The sequence below is a fragment of the Mus caroli genome, unplaced genomic scaffold (assembly GCF_978045245.1).
Source record: "Mus caroli unplaced genomic scaffold, Mus_caroli_1 scaffold_11, whole genome shotgun sequence".
In the NCBI taxonomy this organism is placed as follows: domain Eukaryota; kingdom Metazoa; phylum Chordata; class Mammalia; order Rodentia; family Muridae; genus Mus; species Mus caroli.
Genome location: NW_028227266.1, coordinates 66,035,772 through 66,054,139, shown reverse-complemented (window position 1 = coordinate 66,054,139; position 18,368 = coordinate 66,035,772). Strand labels below are relative to the sequence as shown.

Here is an 18,368-nt window from a genome sequence, read left to right as displayed (position 1 = left end):
TGGACCAGCACCGGGGTACCGTCAGCTACCCACGACCCCCGCCGCAGGATTTAGAGACTGCTGGTGAGTGGAACACAGCTTCTGCTCCAATCTTTAAATAGTGACAACGATAACAACTAACCCCAGAGATTACCAGATGGCGAAAGGTAAACGTAATAATCTTACTAACAGGAACCAAGACCACTCACCATCATCAGAACCCAGCACCCCCACTTCGCCCAGTCCAGGGCACCCCAACACACCGGAAAAGCTAGACACGGATTTAAAAGCATATCTCCTGATGATGATAGAGGACTTCAAGAAGGACTTTAATAACACACTTAAAGAAATGCAGGAGAACACTGATAAAAAGGCAGAAGACAATAAAGAGGAAGCACAAAAATCCCTTAAAGAATTGCAGGAGAACACTGCTAAAGAGTTACAAATCCTTAAAGAAAAACATGATAACATAATCAAACAGGTAGAAGTCCTTACAGAAAAACAGGAAAACACATCCAAACAGATGATGGAAATGAACAAAACCATACTAGACCTAAAAAGGGAAGTAGACACAATAAAGAAAACCCAAAATGAGGCAACACTGGAGATAGAAACCCTAGGAAAGAAATCTGGAACCATAGATACGAGCATCAGCAACAGAATACAAGAGATGGAAGAGAGAATCTCAGGTGCAGAAGATTCCATAGAGAACATCGGCACAACAATCAAGGAAAATGGAAAATGCAAAAAGATCCTAACTCAAAACATCCAAGAAATACAGGACATAATGAGAAGACCAAACCTACGGATAATAGGAGTGGATGAGAATGAAGATTTTCAACTCAAAGGACCAGCAAACATCTTCAACAAAATTATAGAAGAAAACTTCCCAAATCTAAAGAAAGAGATGCCCATGAACATACAAGAAGCCTACAGAACTCCAAATAGACTGGACCAGAAAAGAAATACCTCCCGACACATAATAATCAGAGCAACAAATGCTCTAAATAAAGATAGAATACTAAAAGCAGTAAGAGAAAAAGGCCAAGTAACATATAAAGGCAAGCCTATCAGAATTACACCAGACTTTTCACCAGAGACTATGAAAGCCAGAAGATCCTGGACGGATGTTATACAGACACTAAAAGAACACAAATTCCAGCCCAGGCTACTATACCCAGCCAAACTCTCAATTAACATAGATGGAGAAACCAAAGTATTCCACGACAAAACCAAATTCACACATTATCTCTCCACGAATCCAGCCCTTCAAAGGATAATAACAGAAAAAAACCAATACAAGGACAGGAACCACGCCCTAGAAACAACAAGAAGGTAATCCCTCAACAAACCTAAAAGAAGACAGCCACAAGAACAAAATGCCAACTTTAACATCAAAAATAACAGGAAACAACAATTACTTTTCCTTAATATCTCTTAATATCAATGGACTCAACTCCCCGATAAAAAGACATAGACTAACAAACTGGCTACACAAACAAGACCCAACATTTTGCTGCTTACAGGAAACTCATCTCAGAGAAAAGGATAGACACTACCTCAGAATGAAAGGCTGGAAAACAATTTTCCAAGCAAATGGCATGAAGAAACAAGCTGGAGTAGCCATTCTAATATCTGATAAGATTGACTTCCAACCCAAAGTCATTAAAAAAGACAGGGAGGGACACTTCATACTCATCAAAGGTAAAATCCTCCAAGAGGAACTATCAATCCTGAATATCTATGCTCCAAATACAAAGGCAGCCACATTCATTAAAGAAACTTTAGTAAAGCTCAAAGCACACATTGCACCTCATACAATAATAGTGGGAGACTTCAACACACCACTTTCACCAATGGACAGATCATGGAAACAGAAACTAAACAGGGACACAGTGAAACTAAGAGAAATTATGAATCAAATGGATCTGGCAGATATCTACAGAACATTCTATCCTAAAACAAAAGGATATACCTTCTTCTCAGCACCTCATGGTACCTTCTCCAAAATTGACCACATAATTGGTCACAAAACAGGCCTCAACAGATATAAAAATATTGAAATTGTCCCATGCATCCTATCAGATCACCATGGACTAAGGCTGATCTTCAATAACAAAATAAATAATAGAAAGCCAACCTTCACGTGGAAACTGAACAACACTCTTCTCAATGATACCTTGGTCAAGGAAGGAATAAAGAAAGAAATTAAGGACTTTTTAGAGTTCAATGAAAATGAAGCCACAACGTACCCAAACTTATGGGACGCAATGAAGGCATTTTTAAGAGGAAAACTCATAGCTCTGAGTGCCTCCAAAAGGAAACTAGAGAGAGCACACATTAGCAGCTTGACAACACACCTAAAAGCACTAGAACAAAAGGAAGCAAATTCACCCAAGAGGAGTAGACGGCAGGAAATAATCAAACTCAGGGGTGAAATCAACCAAGTGGAAACAAGAAAAACTATTCAAAGAATCAACCAATCAAGGAGCTGGTTCTTTGAGAAAATCAACAAGATAGATAAACCCTTAGCCAGACTCACTAGAGGGCACAGGGAAAGCATCCTAATTAACAAAATCAGAAATGAAAAAGGAGACATAACAACAGATCCTGAAGACATCCAAAACACCATCAGATCCTTCTACCAAAGGCTATACTCAACAAAACTGGAGAACCTGGATGAAATGGAGAAGTTCCTAGACAGATACCAGGTACCAAAGCTGAATCAAGATCAGGTTAATGATCTAAACAGCCCTATATCCCCCAAAGAAATAGAAGCAGTCATTAATAGTCTCCCAACTAAAAAAAGCCCAGGACCAGATGGGTTTAGTGCAGAGTTCTATCAGACCTTCAAAGAAGATCTAATCCCAGTTCTTCACAAACTATTCCACAAAATAGAAACAGAAGGTACTCTACCCAACTCATTCTATGAAGCCACAATTACTCTGATACCTAAACCACAAAAAGACCCAACAAAGATAGAAAACTTCAGACCAATATCCCTTATGAATATTGATGCAAAAATCCTCAATAAAGTTCTTGCTAACCGAATCCAAGAACACATCAAAACAATCATCCATCCTGACCAAGTAGGTTTCATCCCAGGGATGCAGGGATGGTTCAATATACGGAAATCCATCAACGTAATCCAGTATATAAACAAACTCAAAGACAAAAACCACATGGTCATCTCCTTAGATGCGGAAAAAGCATTTGACAAGATCCAACACCCATTCATGATAAAAGTCTTGGAAAGATCAGGAAATCAAGGCCCATACCTAAACATGATAAAAGCAATCTACAGAAAACCAGTAGCCAACATCAAAGTAAATGGTCAGAAGCTTGAAGCAATCCCTCTAAAATCAGGGACTAGACAAGGCTGTCCACTTTCTCCATACCTATTCAACATTGTACTTGAAGTCCTAGCCAGAGCAATTCGACAACAAAAGGAGATCAAAGGGATACAAATTGGAAAAGATGAAGTCAAATTATCACTTTTTGCAGATGATATGATAGTATATATAAGTGACCCTAAAAATTCCACCAGAGAACTCCTAAGCCTGATAAACAGCTTCGGTGAAGTAGCTGGATATAAAATTAACTCAAACAAATCAATGGCCTTTCTCTACACAAAGAATAAACAGGCTGAGAAAGAAATTAGGGAAACAACACCCTTCTCAATAGTCACAAATAATATAAAATATCTTGGCGTGACTCTAACTAAGGAAGTGAAAGATCTGTATAATAAAAACTTCAAGTCTCTGAAGAAAGAAATTATAGAAGATCTCAGAAGATGGAAAGATCTCCCATGCTCATGGATTGGCAGGATCAACATTGTAAAAATGGCTATCTTGCCAAAAGCAATCTACAGATTCAATGCAATCCCCATCAAAATTCCAAATCAATTCTTCAACGAATTAGAAAGTGCAATCTGCAAATTCATCTGGAATAACAAAAAACCTAGGATAGCAAAAACTCTCCTCAAGGATAAAAGAACCTCTGGTGGAATCACCATGCCGGACCTAAAGCTCTACTACAGAGCAATTGTGATAAAAACTGCATGGTACTGGTATAGCGACAGACAAATAGACCAATGGAATAGAATTGAAGACCCAGAAATGAATCCACACACCTATGGTCACTTGATCTTCGACAAGGGAGCTAAAAACATCCAGTGGAAGAAAGACAGCATTTTCAACAAATGGTGCTGGCACAACTGGTTGTTAACATGTAGAAGAATGCGAATCGATCCATTCCTATCTCCTTGTACTAAGGTCAAGTCTAAGTGGATCAAGGAACTTCACATAAAACCAGAGACACTGAAACTTATAGAGGAGAAAGTGGGGAAAAGCCTTGAAGATATGGGCACAGGGGAAAAATTCCTGAATCGAACAGTAATGGCTTGTGCTGTAAGATCGAGAATTGACAAGTGGGACCTCATGAAACTACAAAGCTTCTGCAAGGCTAAAGACACCATCAATAAGACAAAAAAACCACCAACAGATTGGGAAAGGATCTTCACCTATCCTAAATCAGATAAGGGACTAATATCCAATTAATATATAAAGAACTCAAGAAGGTGGACTCCAGAAAGTCAAATAACCCCATTAAAAAATGGGGCTCAGAACTGAACAAAGAATTCTCACCTGAGGAATACCGAATGGCAGAGAAGCACCTGAAAAAATGTTCAACATCCTTAATCATCAGGGAAATGCAAATCAAAACAACCCTGAGATTCCACCTCACACCAGTCAGAATGGCTAAGATCAAAAATTCAGGTGACAGCAGATGCTGGCGAGGATGTGGAGATAGTGGAACACTCCTCCATTGTTGGTGGGATTGCAAGCTTGTACAACCACTCTGGAAATCAGTCTGGCGGTTCCTCAGAAAATTGGACATAGTACTACCGGAGGGTCCAGCAATACCTCTCCTGGGCATATATCCAGAAGATGTCCCAACCGGTAAAAAGGACACATGCTCCACTATGTTCATAGCAGCCCTATTTATAATAGCCAGAAGCTGGAAAGAACCCAGATGTCCCTCAACAGAGGAATGGATACAGAAATTATAGTACATTTACACAATGGAGTACTACTCAGCTATTAAAAAGAATGAATTTATGAAATTCCTAGCCAAATGGATGGACCTGGAGGGCATCATCTTGAGTGAAGTAACACAATCACAAAAGATCTCACACAATATGTATTCATTGATAAGTGGATATTAGCCCAAAACTTAGGATACCCAAGATATAAGATACAATTTGATAAACGCATGAAACTCAAGAAGAATGAAGACCAAAGTGTGGACATTGTGCACCTTCTTAGAATTGGGAACAAAACACCCAGGGAAGGAGTTACAGAGACAAAGTTCGTAGCTGTGATGAAAGGATGGACCATTTAGAGACTGCTGTATCCAGGGATCCGTCCCATAATCAGCTTCTAAACACTGACACCATTGCATACACTAGTAAGATCTTGCTGAAAGGACCCAAATATAGCTGTCTCTTGTGAGACGATGCCGGGGCCTAGCAAACACAGGAGTGGATGTTCACAGTCAGCTATTGGATGTATCACAGGGCTCCCAATGGAGAAGCTAGAGAAAGTACCCAAGGAGCTAAAGGGATCTGCAACCCTATTGTTGGAACAACATGATGTACTAACCAGAACCCTGGAGCTCTTGTCTCTAGCTGCATATGTATCGAAAGATGGCCTAGTCAGCCATCAATGGAAAGAGAGGCCCATTGGACTTGCAAACTTTATATGCCCCAATATAGGGGAATGCCAGGGCCAAAAGAATGGGAATGGGTGGGTAGGGAAGTGGGGGGCGCTATGGGGGACTTTTGGGATAGTATTGGAAATGTAATTGAGGAAAATATGTAATAAAAATAATAATAATAAAAAAAAAAAACAAACAAACAAAAAAAAAAAAAAAAAAAAAAAAAAAGAACTGGAATAGCTTTGTGACACCTAAGGTACTTGGGGTAGGGGAGGAGTTGTTGAACACAAGAAAGAGATGCTGACTTAGCGCAGACAACAAAGCTATTAACTCCAGCATCATGGACGAGGGATTTATTTTGGCTTGTAGTTTGAGGGCACAGTCCTTCATGGTGGCAGAGCAGCTGTAGCTGGTCACATCGAATCCCTGGTCAGGAAGCAGAGAGGTCCATGCTGGTACTTGGCTGTCTTTGCAGTTTTAATTTAGGACCCTGCCTGTGGAATGGGGTTGCCCACACTTACAGGGGAACTTCCCACATGGACAATCAAAATTACGCATCGTATTTTGTCTCAAGGGGAGAAAGTGAGTACCTTCTCCCGGCATTAACCTTTCCTGACTTTAGAATCCTATGTATCTGAGTAAAACTGACAAGATGCTAAGGACAGGTTCAGCTGAAAGGCCAGGGTAAAAGGGCCGTGGACCTGCACAAAGTGTTTACAGCTGTATGGGTACCATGCTGTTCTGCCAGCCAAGGGCATCAGCTTTGCCCTTTGAAGTTGGGTACCAGCTGTTTGTCTCAGACAGGATTTCTCTTCACAGCCTTTAGCAAACTTCCCTTGGGGTCTTTCTGTAGAAACTACCCCTGTGGCCTCCCCGCCCCCTCCCATCATGCACCATCCAAGGGCTTCTTTTCCCAATGGAACCTTCACTTTCCATATTTACTTTTGCCTTGGTACATTCCAGCCGTGCTGTGAAGACATGAGCCATCAGGGTGTCTGTCACACCAGTTAACATAAAATCATCCTTGAGAAACATATCTATGTGCATGTTATTCTCATATCTGACAGGGAGGGATCTATCAGAGCTCTTTTTGTAAATTGATCACAATAGCAAACACTCCTATCCATCGCTCTGAGCAGTCGCTCTATGCAGCTCCCCTTCCAGGCTACAGAGCATTAGAGGCCACTCCCCTCCTCTCCCATACCCTGAGGCTTCTCACTGTTTTCCCTCCTTTGTCTGTCTGCCCTCTCCCTCCTTCCATCCATCTCAGGTAGAGACCATTCTGTTTTTTTCTACAATGATAATTACTTTTTTTTCTTTTTCTGTATTGCCCTTTTAATGATTGACATAATAGTAATGCAACTCAGCAGAAAGGGAGGGGTTTTTGTTTTTGTTTTTGTTTTTTGTTACTTCTTGTTGTTGTTAAGCAAATTGTTCATCCTCCTGGAAGAAAATTATCAGGGCACTTCATCTTATAAGATTTGTAAAACTAGACTCCAGACTAGAATAAAATACATTTTTCTTTTTACTTAGATTTTTTAGCTGATACATAAATACAAAGCATACTTACTAAGTGGGATATTATGATAATGCCTCAAATCTTTGAAGCCTTGAGTTTTTGAACATTACAGCTACAAGGTAATTTGTATAGATACCCAATGTGATTTACAGAGCCGTTTCTATAACTACGTGCAGGTTTGATCTTTAGTATATGAGAATAGTGTTTATAGGGGCTGGGGATGTACTATTCAGGAGGCTGTGGAGGCAACATATCAACACAGCCTGATAGTACACAGCTGTTACCCTAGCTTGTGGCTTTCCATAGTAGGCATTATTAGAAAGAAGTAAGATTAAAGGGATGCCTTGAGCAATTACAGCCTACTGTCCCTGGGTCACTTGAATCATCTGTTTCTACCTTTGCAGGGGGCTGCAGCCAACCCAGAGAATGAAGACCAGCAGCAGAGGCTGAGAGAAGCTGCCGAGGGTCTCCGAGTAGCAACCAATGCCGCTGCGCAGAATGCTATTAAGAAAAAAATCGTCAACCGGCTGGAGGTCAGGAAACAGGCTAGCTTTTAGGGTGCCATTTATGATTGCTAAGGGTTACCTAGGGGGAAAATGCCAACTCACCGAAATGATACCTATATAAAGAGTGCCAGATCAAAGTCAGCAATGCTGGATCCTTTGGGTACTTTAACAGAAGTCACACAATTTGAAAACTTGCTTCAGTTCAGGGCTGCCAAAGGCTTGGGTTAAAGGTCCGCATTCAGCAGTAGAATGCAGTGTTTTTGCAGGAATATTGGGGGCCTTTTTTCTTAGCATTAATGGATACATTGAGCAGGACAAGTCGTGCTAAGTTCCCATTCTGTGGGAGGCAGTGAGTTCTGTGGGCTTCTGTGGGATTTTAGACCAGAGCTAAGGAGCAGGGTGGGACTGAGAAGGGAGGCAGAACGAACACATTTGCCATTTCTTCTCAAAATATTCCAGTGAAGAGTTGAAAATAATAGGCACAAACTACATGAGTAAAACATTTCTTTACATGGATATTTATAGGAGACCTTCAAACTAAAATGTGGAGGGATGAAGGCCGAGCTACCTGGCTGTCAAATGAGGAGTCCCTCTAATGGCCACCTACTAAGCTCTGCAAGAAAATTAGTCTCCTTATTAGAAGGAGACAAAATACTGGACTGGATTAATGACCTCAGGGGCATGTGTCCCATCTGAGCTAAGGCCTCTGGGCACTGTGAGAGGAGACACACGGACACATCCATTGATGCTTGACATAAGGGGCAGCCTGTGCTTCATGGGGGACATTTTCTTTCCCTAGAACATTAAGACTCTGCTGCTTACCAATGCCATCTCAGCATTAACAACTGTCTCTTGTCTTTTGTATTTTAAATTTCCATTTATTCTTTGGTAACTTCATACATAAATGTATTTAGATCGTATCCACACTCCACTCCTAACACCTGGAACACTTCTCTATATCCCTTTCCTAACTTCATACTGTTGGCAGCTACCCAAATGGTGTAATAATAATAATAATTTGTTGAGTCAAAATCCTGCTACTACCAGTGCTTGGGTGTAGGCTCTACCCGGAGAGCATAGGCACCCTCCAATGATCTACAGAGAAGAAAACTGACTTCCCTTTCCCCATTGGCCATCCGTGGCCAACAGCTCCTTAGCTAGATGTGGGGCCTCATGAGCCTCTTCCTGCTGGAGAGTTGACTACCTTGATCATTTGCATGACTTGGAGGACACCAGGGTAGAGAGATAGAAGAGCCAGAGGTTGGGGAGGCTTGTGAAATAATGTCTTCCAGATATGACAAGGCCATCGTGCTCACTCATAGCACCTGTGGTGACCAGAATGAGACCAGCAAAAGGTCACGCCCATCTTTTACCAAAAGCAGGCAGCAAGGAAGACAGCAAAGAGTGACAAGGTTGAGATTGTTGGTGGCTTCGAAGAGACAGTGTCTGCTCCCATAGTGGAAAGGCATGGTGTATGAGTTTTCAAGCACCATCCTGGACTGACCTGTGTCCCTCTCCTCTGCAGGTTGCAGCCAAGCAGGCTGCAGCTGCTGCCACACAGACCATTGCAGCCTCCCAGAATGCAGCCATCTCCAACAAGAACCCCTCAGCCCAGCAACAACTGGTCCAGAGCTGCAAGGTAGGCTCCCTGTGCGCTGAGGGCCAGGTCTGCAGCAGATTACTGATGACATCAGACCGCCACACACCCCCGTAATTCATTTAAGACAGGTCTTCCAGGCTCCTAATCTAGTTTGCAGTGGTTCTGTCTTCCAGGTGTACACATGTCTGGCTTTTGTCCATTAAGTGGAGCCTGCATTTGGAAGCAGTGTCTTTTCCAACATTATCTTTCCTTTATCCACATCTTGTTTAAGAGACTGAATTAAATAAAAAGAATCGATGAGGCCTTTTGGAGCTTTGAAATGGAAATGAATATTTGGCTTTCCAGAGTGCCTTCCCCTCTGGGAGACTGGTTATGTCCAGTCTCCATGCACTACGGCAGGCTGATCTCCTGCTTTCTCCACAGCTGAAGTCTGCTTTGTCCTGTCTGCCTTCTGTAGCCTCCTGTTGGGTGCACTCTGTTATCTGTGGCTTGGTTGTCTGTTTTGGGGGGACAGGGCATTGGTGTTGTGTCAAAGCAAGCTTTCTGCAAACATTCTCTTTTCCCACCAAGAGGAGTGACTCTCCCAGGACACCTGGGATGATGTCCCCCCTTTTGATGTCCTGGGACATAAAATCCTTTTGCAGAGGTGTCTCCTGCACGTGATGGGACATCTTGCTGGAGTCTCCTAAGAGTGTGGGCAGTGGAGGCTGATGACAGGCATGTCTGATTGTGCCAGTGTTCTGACAGTTAACCTGTTCTGACTTTTCTCTGAAAAAGATTGAGTCAACCAAGGGAAGCTGCCTCTTCAGCAGTGGCTGTGTTTCTGGGGGAATCCAGTTCTTCACAAATTGGCCACGCAACTGGGAGAGAATTGTCTAGAGCTCTCTAGGCCTGATTCTGGTTTTCCCGAGGTCCCCTCTCATATTTGACTGTGATGCTCAGGGGTTTGTGGTCCTTTGTGCTTAGGGTATGTGGAAGGAGAAGAGCTTGCTGAGAGTGAGGCCTCTGCTCAGACAGTATAGTTCTTTCTTGTGCTGTTCAGCTGCCAGCAAGGCTGGAAAGTGGCCTTTCCCTTCCTCAGGGACCGCAAGCTGCTCATGCCCGGGGACCTATTGTGGAGCCAGCCAGCCTTTTCTCCCTCTTTGCCAAAGAGACTGAAGGTATTAGATCTCTGAGCATCCCTGCCAGGAAATGAGAGAGAATCTAAATGACAGACTGAAGTTGAAAGGGAAAATGGACCAAATTTCTGGAATCAGCATTGGAAAGGGCCTGCTCACATTTCCATTGGGATATTTTAAAATATGTTTACATTTTGGCTAGGGTGGAGGGTGGACAGAAGGCTAAAATGCACTGGGCACCTTTACCAGCGGAGATGCCTGCTCCATCAGAGGGCAATTAGGAAGAGCCCAAGCTGATGGGGCTGTCATAGAGCATTCCTGCTTTGCTAAATGTGGCTCCTCTCTCCCCGTTTGTTGGGTTTCCTCATTTGAGCAATGCTAAGAACTGGTTGGAACAGAAACAGGAGCAATGGCCACATGTAAGGTGAGGCCCAGAATCCATACCTGCAGAGTCAGGGGTCTGAGCACTTAAACATGCTGGCTCTTGAACCTTTCCCATCCTTTTTCAGGTCATACAGCCATCTGACTCAGTTTATCTGACTGTGAATTGTAGGTTGGTTGGTTGGTTTGATTTTTACCTTCAGTCCTCATGGCCTGGAGCCTGTGAGTTTTGACTAGGGAAGTTTTTTCAAGGCTTTGTTATAGACAACAGTTGGCTATCAATAGACTGAGCCCATCAGGAGGGCTGTTAAAGTGGGAGGGGTGAGGAGAAGAGGGTTCAGTGTGCTGTCGTATCCAGCTTCTGGTACTAGTGTCCCTGGGAGTGGATCACGCATCAACAGTCATCACTTTGGGTCATTTCCCTGCTCCTTTGCTAGCTGTCCCTCTCTGCCCATGCTCAGTTGCTATTTTCTTGCTCCTTGCAGGCTGTGGCTGATCACATCCCTCAGCTAGTGCAGGGCGTGAGAGGGAGCCAAGCACAAGCAGAAGACCTCAGTGCCCAGCTGGCTCTCATCATCTCCAGCCAGAACTTCCTACAGGTAACATAGAACAGCACCATGGTCCTTTGCAGAACCCACAGCTGGCAGAGTCTGCCCTTTGTCCTTAAGGGAAAGAGCATTATCTGTGCAGATCCCACAGCCTTGGCTAAGTTCTTGTCTAAGCAGCTGCAAGGCCTCTTTACGTTTCAGGGGAGGGATATGTCACTGACCCAGTGAAGTGCTAGTGATCAAGGCAAGTAGTAGTGGGTTAGTTTTTCAAATGCTGCCTATGGGTGATCCACTATGCAGAGATAAAACCTGGATGTTTTTGTCTGCTTTCTTGTGTTCTGTGACACAGAGAGAAACACTAGCTGGTTTGTTGGGTGGATATATAATCTTGAACTTAGAATTATTTTATACTTCCTTGAGAATTTCCTGCAATGTAATTTGATCATATTCTCTTCAGCTCCTCACCTGATCTCCCTCCAGAACCAGCCTCACTCACCTCTCTACCCCTGACGTAGACTTTGTTTTCTTAAGTCTAATAACCCATTGACTCTAGTTTGTGTTGTGAATAAACTTCTGAGAGCATGCACCAGAGAGGGGTAATTCTGCCACAAGCCACACCCTTAAAGAAAAGAAGTCTCTACTAATTGTCAGTTGTTCTTCAGTTAAGGATGTGGGTTCATGAACCCCTTTCCACTCCACGCTAGAATGCTGACTGGCTTGATACTGTGCCTGTCGTGTGCAGGCAGCCATGGCAACAATGAGTTCTTGAGTGGTACAGTCCTATCATATCCAAAAGACACTGTTTTATTCCAACGCTCCTTTACGTCTGACTCTTAAGATCTTTCTTTTAACAATATATTCTAGTTATGGTGTATAATGTTTTGAGTTGCATTCATTGTATATGAACCCTTTGGGGCTCGAACCCAGCAGGAGAAGTAATAGCTGTACCTACCACTGCCCTGTCTCCAGCTCTCCATCTTCTTTGTAGTGTGGGCATTTGTGATTCAGAAGGTATGCTGGGTGACTCTGCTCTGCTTTTAACCATCCCTTCATTAGACACGCTGGCTCTTGTTTGGGGCTACCCTGAGCAGCCTATAATGAGAGCCTCTTCATGTGCAGTCTTCATCCCCAGCTTGAGTTATTTACTTGGGTGAATTCCTAGAAATAGGTTAGCAAACTAGTTTACTTCTTCTTTGTCACACTGAGATTTGGGGTTTAGAAAGAAGGTCTTTTTTCCATAGTAATCCTGGGGCTGGCTCTGCGTTTAGTTTGCCCCCAGGCAGATGGTAGAGAGTTAGGATTGAGCAGTGAAGGTGTTTCTCAGTCCACTGAACTGGTTTGTAGGTTCTCTCTTTCCCTCCCTCCTTCCCTTCTTTCCCTCCCTCCCTCCCTTCTTCCCCTCCTTCCCACCCACATTTTCTTTTTTTTCTCTCCTCTTTTCTTCTTTTCTCCTGTTCTTTTAACTGCTATTGTAGATACTTAAAACTTTATTTAAAAAAAAAAAAAAAACAGGCAAACTTCAAAGTAAAAGGCAACAGAATCAACAAATCAAAATGTGCGTATGTTTAAGCTAAGTGTGGTGGCATAGCCTTTAATCCTAGAACTTGGGAGGCAGAGGCGGCTAGATCAGGCAGGTAGATCTCTAAATTCAAGGCCACCCTAGTGTACGTAGGACAGCCAGAGATACACAGAAAGATCGTGTCTTGGGGGAAAAAACTAGAAAAGTGGAAAAAAGTGTGTGTGGATATTTATATGTATTTATATTTATAAATACACATAATGTGAGCAAGAACTGTTAAAAGTACATATTTACAATATCTAGTGTGTGTGTGTGTGTCTATATATAGATACACACACATTCTACCACTAAGCTAACCCAGCCCCCAGCCCAAGCATACATCTTTAACTTCCCACATGAATATTGTAGAGTTGCCCTTCCAGAAGGATGAACAATGTGAATTTACAGCTCACAGTATATGGAGCACACTTTTTAATCCATCTTTTATAAGATGGAGTTAAGAGCTTTAGAAAGTGTTTTAGCTTCTATCTTTTTTAAATTTTATTTTGTTTGATTTCATATCCTTTGTCTTTGAGTGTTAAGCATTTTTCATGTATCAGTATTATGTTCTTAAGGTCTGGTAACATGAAATCATTCGAGTTTTTTAATACTTACATTAGGTTCTCCTACAGATTCTCATTAATTCTTTAAATACTAACATAGTACTTTTATCCTTAATATTTATGATCTGCCACTGAAATCATTACAATTTTTCTGAGACCCATTTATAGCATACATTTTTAAAGCCCTAAAAGCTTGGTTTGCTTTGGAGCCAGAAAAGCAACTTCTAAAATTTTACACACTAAAAATTATTGAGATTTATCTAGTTCTCTGCCATTTTTTTTTCTACATTGGCATTGGCAAGGAAATGGATACAATCCCAACAGTAGGAGACTGAGAAATATCTACAGGACGCATAGAACACCATATACCTAAAAAGCCAGGCAGAACCGGGTATTATAAAACAACATGAATAATATCGCCTGTTCTTGAAGATGTGTCTGCATGTGCATAGGTGTTCTGCCTGGACAGTGTATTTTCATTTGTGAAAGAGTAAAATCATCTTATTTGCCTTTATTTTTATGGGCTATAAGGTGTATTTAAAGTCAGGGTAAAGAGCTCCTCTGGGAAATACAAAGAAATATTCTTATCAAAGAGCTATCTTTGGAATCTATTTTAAATGAGAATTTTAAGTTACTTTGTCCAACTTGCCTGTCTTGCCCCTAGTTGATATTTTGAACTGTCTTGGAGTGAACTGATTTGGCATGGCAGTTATTTGGAGTGTTGTTATTGTTGTTGTTGTTTAATTCGGTGTTATCTATTTATATTTTGCCTGTATATTTGTATATTCTGTGTGTGTGTGTGTGTGTGTGTGTGTGTGTGTGTGAGAGAGAGAGAGAGAGAGAGAGAGAACTCAGAGGCCAGAAGAGATCATCCAATCCAGGAACTAGAGCTACAGACAGCTTTGTGGGTCCTGGGAAATGAATATGGGCCACTAAGCCTTCTTTCCAGCCCGAGGAATTAGTTGGAGTTTAGTGTGTCCCTTTGTGTTAGTTATTCTTTGGTTGCTATGACCATGAACACCATGACCAAAGGCAACTTAATGGAGAAGGGTTTATTTTGTCTCAGAATCAAAGGGCTAGAGTCCATTATTGGAGGTGAGGTATGGCATGGCATGGAAGCAGCAGCCGAAACCTGGCAGATCACATTTCATCTGCACACAGGAAGCAGTTAGGAAGAGAACAGGAAGTAGGAAGATGCTATACACCTAAGCCTCTGTGTTGGCTAGTTTAAGGTCAACTTGCCTTAAAGCTATAGTCATCTGGGCAGAGGGAAGCTCAATTGAGAAAATATCTACAGATCAGTCTATAAACAGACAAGCCTGTAGGGCATTTCCTTAATTAGGGATTGATGGGGAGGACCCAGCCCATTGTGGGTGGTACCATCAACTATTGATCCTGGGTAAGAAAGCAGGCTGATCAAGCCATGGAGAGCAAGCCAGTAAGCAGCACCCCTCCAAGGCTTCTGCATCAGCTCCTGCATCCAGGTTCCCTCCCTGTCTGAGTTCCTACCCTGACGTCCTTCAGTGATAAACAGTGATATGGAAACAGGAGCCAGATAAACCCTTTCCTCCCCAGTTGCTTTGGTTGTGGTGTTTCATCACAGCAATGATAACCCTTAGACATCTAGTGACACTTCCTCTGGCAAGGCTCCACTTTGTAAACGTTCTGTAACCTCCTCAAGTGTTCAAGCTCGGGAACCTGGGGGAGTCAGTTCTAATTCAAACCACATCCTGTTTTAGGGGAAAATGTGTTCGGGTCACTGTGGAGGCCATGCTGTTTGTATCTCTCTCAGCAGCAGATTGCCCATTACTTTCTATTCATCTCTCCACAGCCTGGAAGCAAGATGGTATCCTCTGCTAAGGCGGCAGTACCCACTGTGAGTGACCAGGCTGCAGCCATGCAGTTGAGTCAGTGCGCCAAGAACCTGGCGACCAGCCTGGCCGAGCTACGCACTGCCTCGCAGAAGGCAAGTGGGGGGCTTAACTCTGGTGGTCAGCGCTTCAGCTTTTTATCTCTTTGTGGTGTTGTGGTATGAGTGCCATCCAGGCCTTAGCCCTGCTGGGCCATCGGTTTCATTTAGTGACCATTAAATGATAGCACTGTGGTCTAACGATGAGTGTAAGCTCCTAGGCTTGATCATCACCCTCGGTACGATGACAAATGCCAAAGAAAAGTAACTGCAAAGGATGAAAGGTTTAGTCAAGCATGGTGCCACATGCCTGTAAACCCAGCACTTGGTAGATGGAGGCTGGAGTTTCAGGAGTTCAAGGTCACCCTCAGCTCATTTATCAGCTACATAGGCCAGCCAGGGCTATGGAAGACTGTCTTTTTTTTAAAAACAAACAAACAAACACAACAAAGAAAAGAATGAGAAAGGTGAAGGAAGGAAAGAAAATACAGTGAAGAATGAAGAGGGTACACCATAGATTTCTGTTCACTATTAGTCGGCCATCTTGCCTGTGGCTGGTAGCAATACTGTGTGGTGTTCTTTGTAGTAGCAACAACGTGTGTCTCTGGCTAAGAGTACAGGCAGGTCGAATTTTTGCTCACTTCATGACAGTCAGGATATAAAAGATATAAGACAGTGCAAAGGTCCCAATAACTCTGTCAAGGGTACACCCCCAATAACCTACCTTCCTTCATGTAGGTGTCACCTAAAAGTTCCCCCACCTTCCAGAAGAGCTATGCACTAGGACTAATTTTTTATGGAGACATTGGCTGTTTTTGATCCAAGCTTTAGCAATAATTGATTTTATCCTTATCTTCCAAGTACCATCTCCAGAACTTAAGAGACAATGTACCTAGGAGGGGGCTGCCATCTTAGCTACGATTTTCTTCCCTAAAACGTTTTCATACCTTCCATGGGCACATTTGCCTTGGCAGAGTCTCAGTGGGACAGAACTGGGGACTAAATGCGTTTGTCTCTGAAACTCAGTTATCAAAGGAGCTCACTGCAACTCTGATGTAGTTATTAGCATGAAGTTCTGGCTTGAATTCATTTTCCCTTGTAGCAATCCCTTTATAGAAGCTCACAGCCTCGTAAAGTGGTAAGGGAAGAAAATGGAAGCCAACTTGAGTGCCTGACATGAACAGAGAGCCGCATTGCCAAAGCCAAGTGCCAGGGCCTTAGACTCTTCCCAGTAAAGTTTGAGCTATTTCTCAGAGAGGTCCTAGAACTATCCACACTGTAATGGCCCGGTGTGTATGGTGAGGTGCTTATTAGAAGACAGGTACCCAGCATGCCTCAGGCAAACCTATCCACACCACAAGCCATGTAGCCCACATGTTAGTTGCAGGCTAAGTTTTCTCAGTGAATCTTGGCACATACCGACATCAGACCCTGGAACAGTGAGCCCCTAAGTGATGCTCCAGCTTGTCTGCTGGTCCAGGAAAAGGCTTCGAGAGATTCTAATTATTTATTTTTCAATGTATTAAAAGGGTTAAGCTCCAAGATCCTGGAATTAAACAGGATGAATTTGTTTGGGCCCCTGTTGTTTTCAAGTCTGCTGACCAGTCTGAGCTTCTGTACCTAATAAGATGAACACACAAAATCCAGTCACCTAGAGCTTAGTGATGCTTTGTGCCAGTTATCAAAAAGAGATGCAGAGTGATAATTTATAAGTATTGAGAATTCTGACTGGCAAAATTAAGTATGCATAAAATTTATTAACGTGTGTCAAGCCATGGAGTCCTGGCTACTGAAGACCAGTGTTCTAAATGATCAGGAGATTTAACCAAGTAAAACAAATGATGAGAAGGGGGATTTCTTCCCATCTTTAGTGTGTGTGAAAGGGTAGTGATTTATGGTGTGGAAATGTATAAGAAGAAATTACTGCGTGCTCTCTGTGGGATCCTTCCTCAGTTTGCTTATTCACTTTTTACCGGTGTGCGTCCTGAGCCTCTGCACACACATTCAAGTACATCCCGAGCCTCTGCATGCACATGCTAGGACATCCCAAGCCTCTATACACACATTCAAGTACATCCCGAGCCTTTGTGCACACATTCAAGCCTCTGTGTACTATGCCATGTGCTCTGTCACTGCAACCCAAGCCTGGCGAATAAAAAAGTGCATCCTCTGGGTCTGAGAGTAAAGTAGCTCAAGGGGGCGCTTACCTGTCTACAGTCCTAAGGCTCATGTAATTAATGACATACAGTTAAGGACCTGAGCGACAGTGGTCCTTTACCTTGGGAAATACTTGCTAACTTTACCTTCTGCTAGAGTCAGGGTTCCCAGGAAAACATTTAATAAATTGCAGAGTGTTAAGGACACTTTGCCAAGCCGACTCCATGCACATATACCCCACTCTGTTGGCAGGCCCATGAAGCCTGTGGCCCCATGGAAATAGATTCTGCACTGAACACTGTGCAGACTCTCAAGAATGAGCTGCAGGATGCCAAGATGGCCGCTGCAGAAAGTCAACTGAAACCACTTCCAGGAGAAACGGTAAGCTGTGTGGGGTGTGGGCTCTGCCATTTGTACTTGGGTGGTGGTTGTTGTTTTGTGTGTGTGTGTGTGTGTGTGTGAGAGAGAGAGAGAGAGAGAGAGAGAGAGAGAGAGAGAGAGAGAGAGAGAGAAGTGTGTGGAGTCTGTGGAGTCACAAGACAGTTTTCGGGAGTTCTTTCCTTCCACTCTGTGGATTCTAGGTATTAACTTACTAACTTCAGGTCATCAGGCTTCCTGGCGAGCACCTTCCCCTGCCATCTGACACATCCCTTAGGCATGTCTTGTTATTTATAAAGAAAGAGTGAGTGGCTGGGGGGAAGGGGGTGTGTGCACAGACTGCCATGTTGTAGACCAGACTCCGTTTTCATTTGAAAGATTGGCCTTCATTGGGAAAGTTGGTATATGACTTTCTGCCTGTCACCATACACCTA

The 18,368-nt window shown here is 42.9% G+C and overlaps 1 protein-coding gene across 6 annotated transcripts in view; it reads left to right on the top strand.

The window, feature by feature from the left end:
* Tln2 (talin 2) overlaps positions 1–18,368 on the top strand; it is a 425,612-nt gene that overhangs the window by 290,434 nt on the left and 116,810 nt on the right. For all 6 annotated transcript variants that reach the window (XM_085844756.1, XM_085844751.1, XM_085844753.1 and 3 more), the window contains 5 exons: positions 7,621–7,749; positions 9,248–9,361; positions 11,307–11,420; positions 15,322–15,456; positions 17,809–17,937. In XM_085844756.1, the coding sequence (XP_085700882.1) occupies positions 7,621–7,749; positions 9,248–9,361; positions 11,307–11,420; positions 15,322–15,456; positions 17,809–17,937 (621 nt within the window). The remainder of the gene's footprint in view (positions 1–7,620; positions 7,750–9,247; positions 9,362–11,306; positions 11,421–15,321; positions 15,457–17,808; positions 17,938–18,368) is intronic.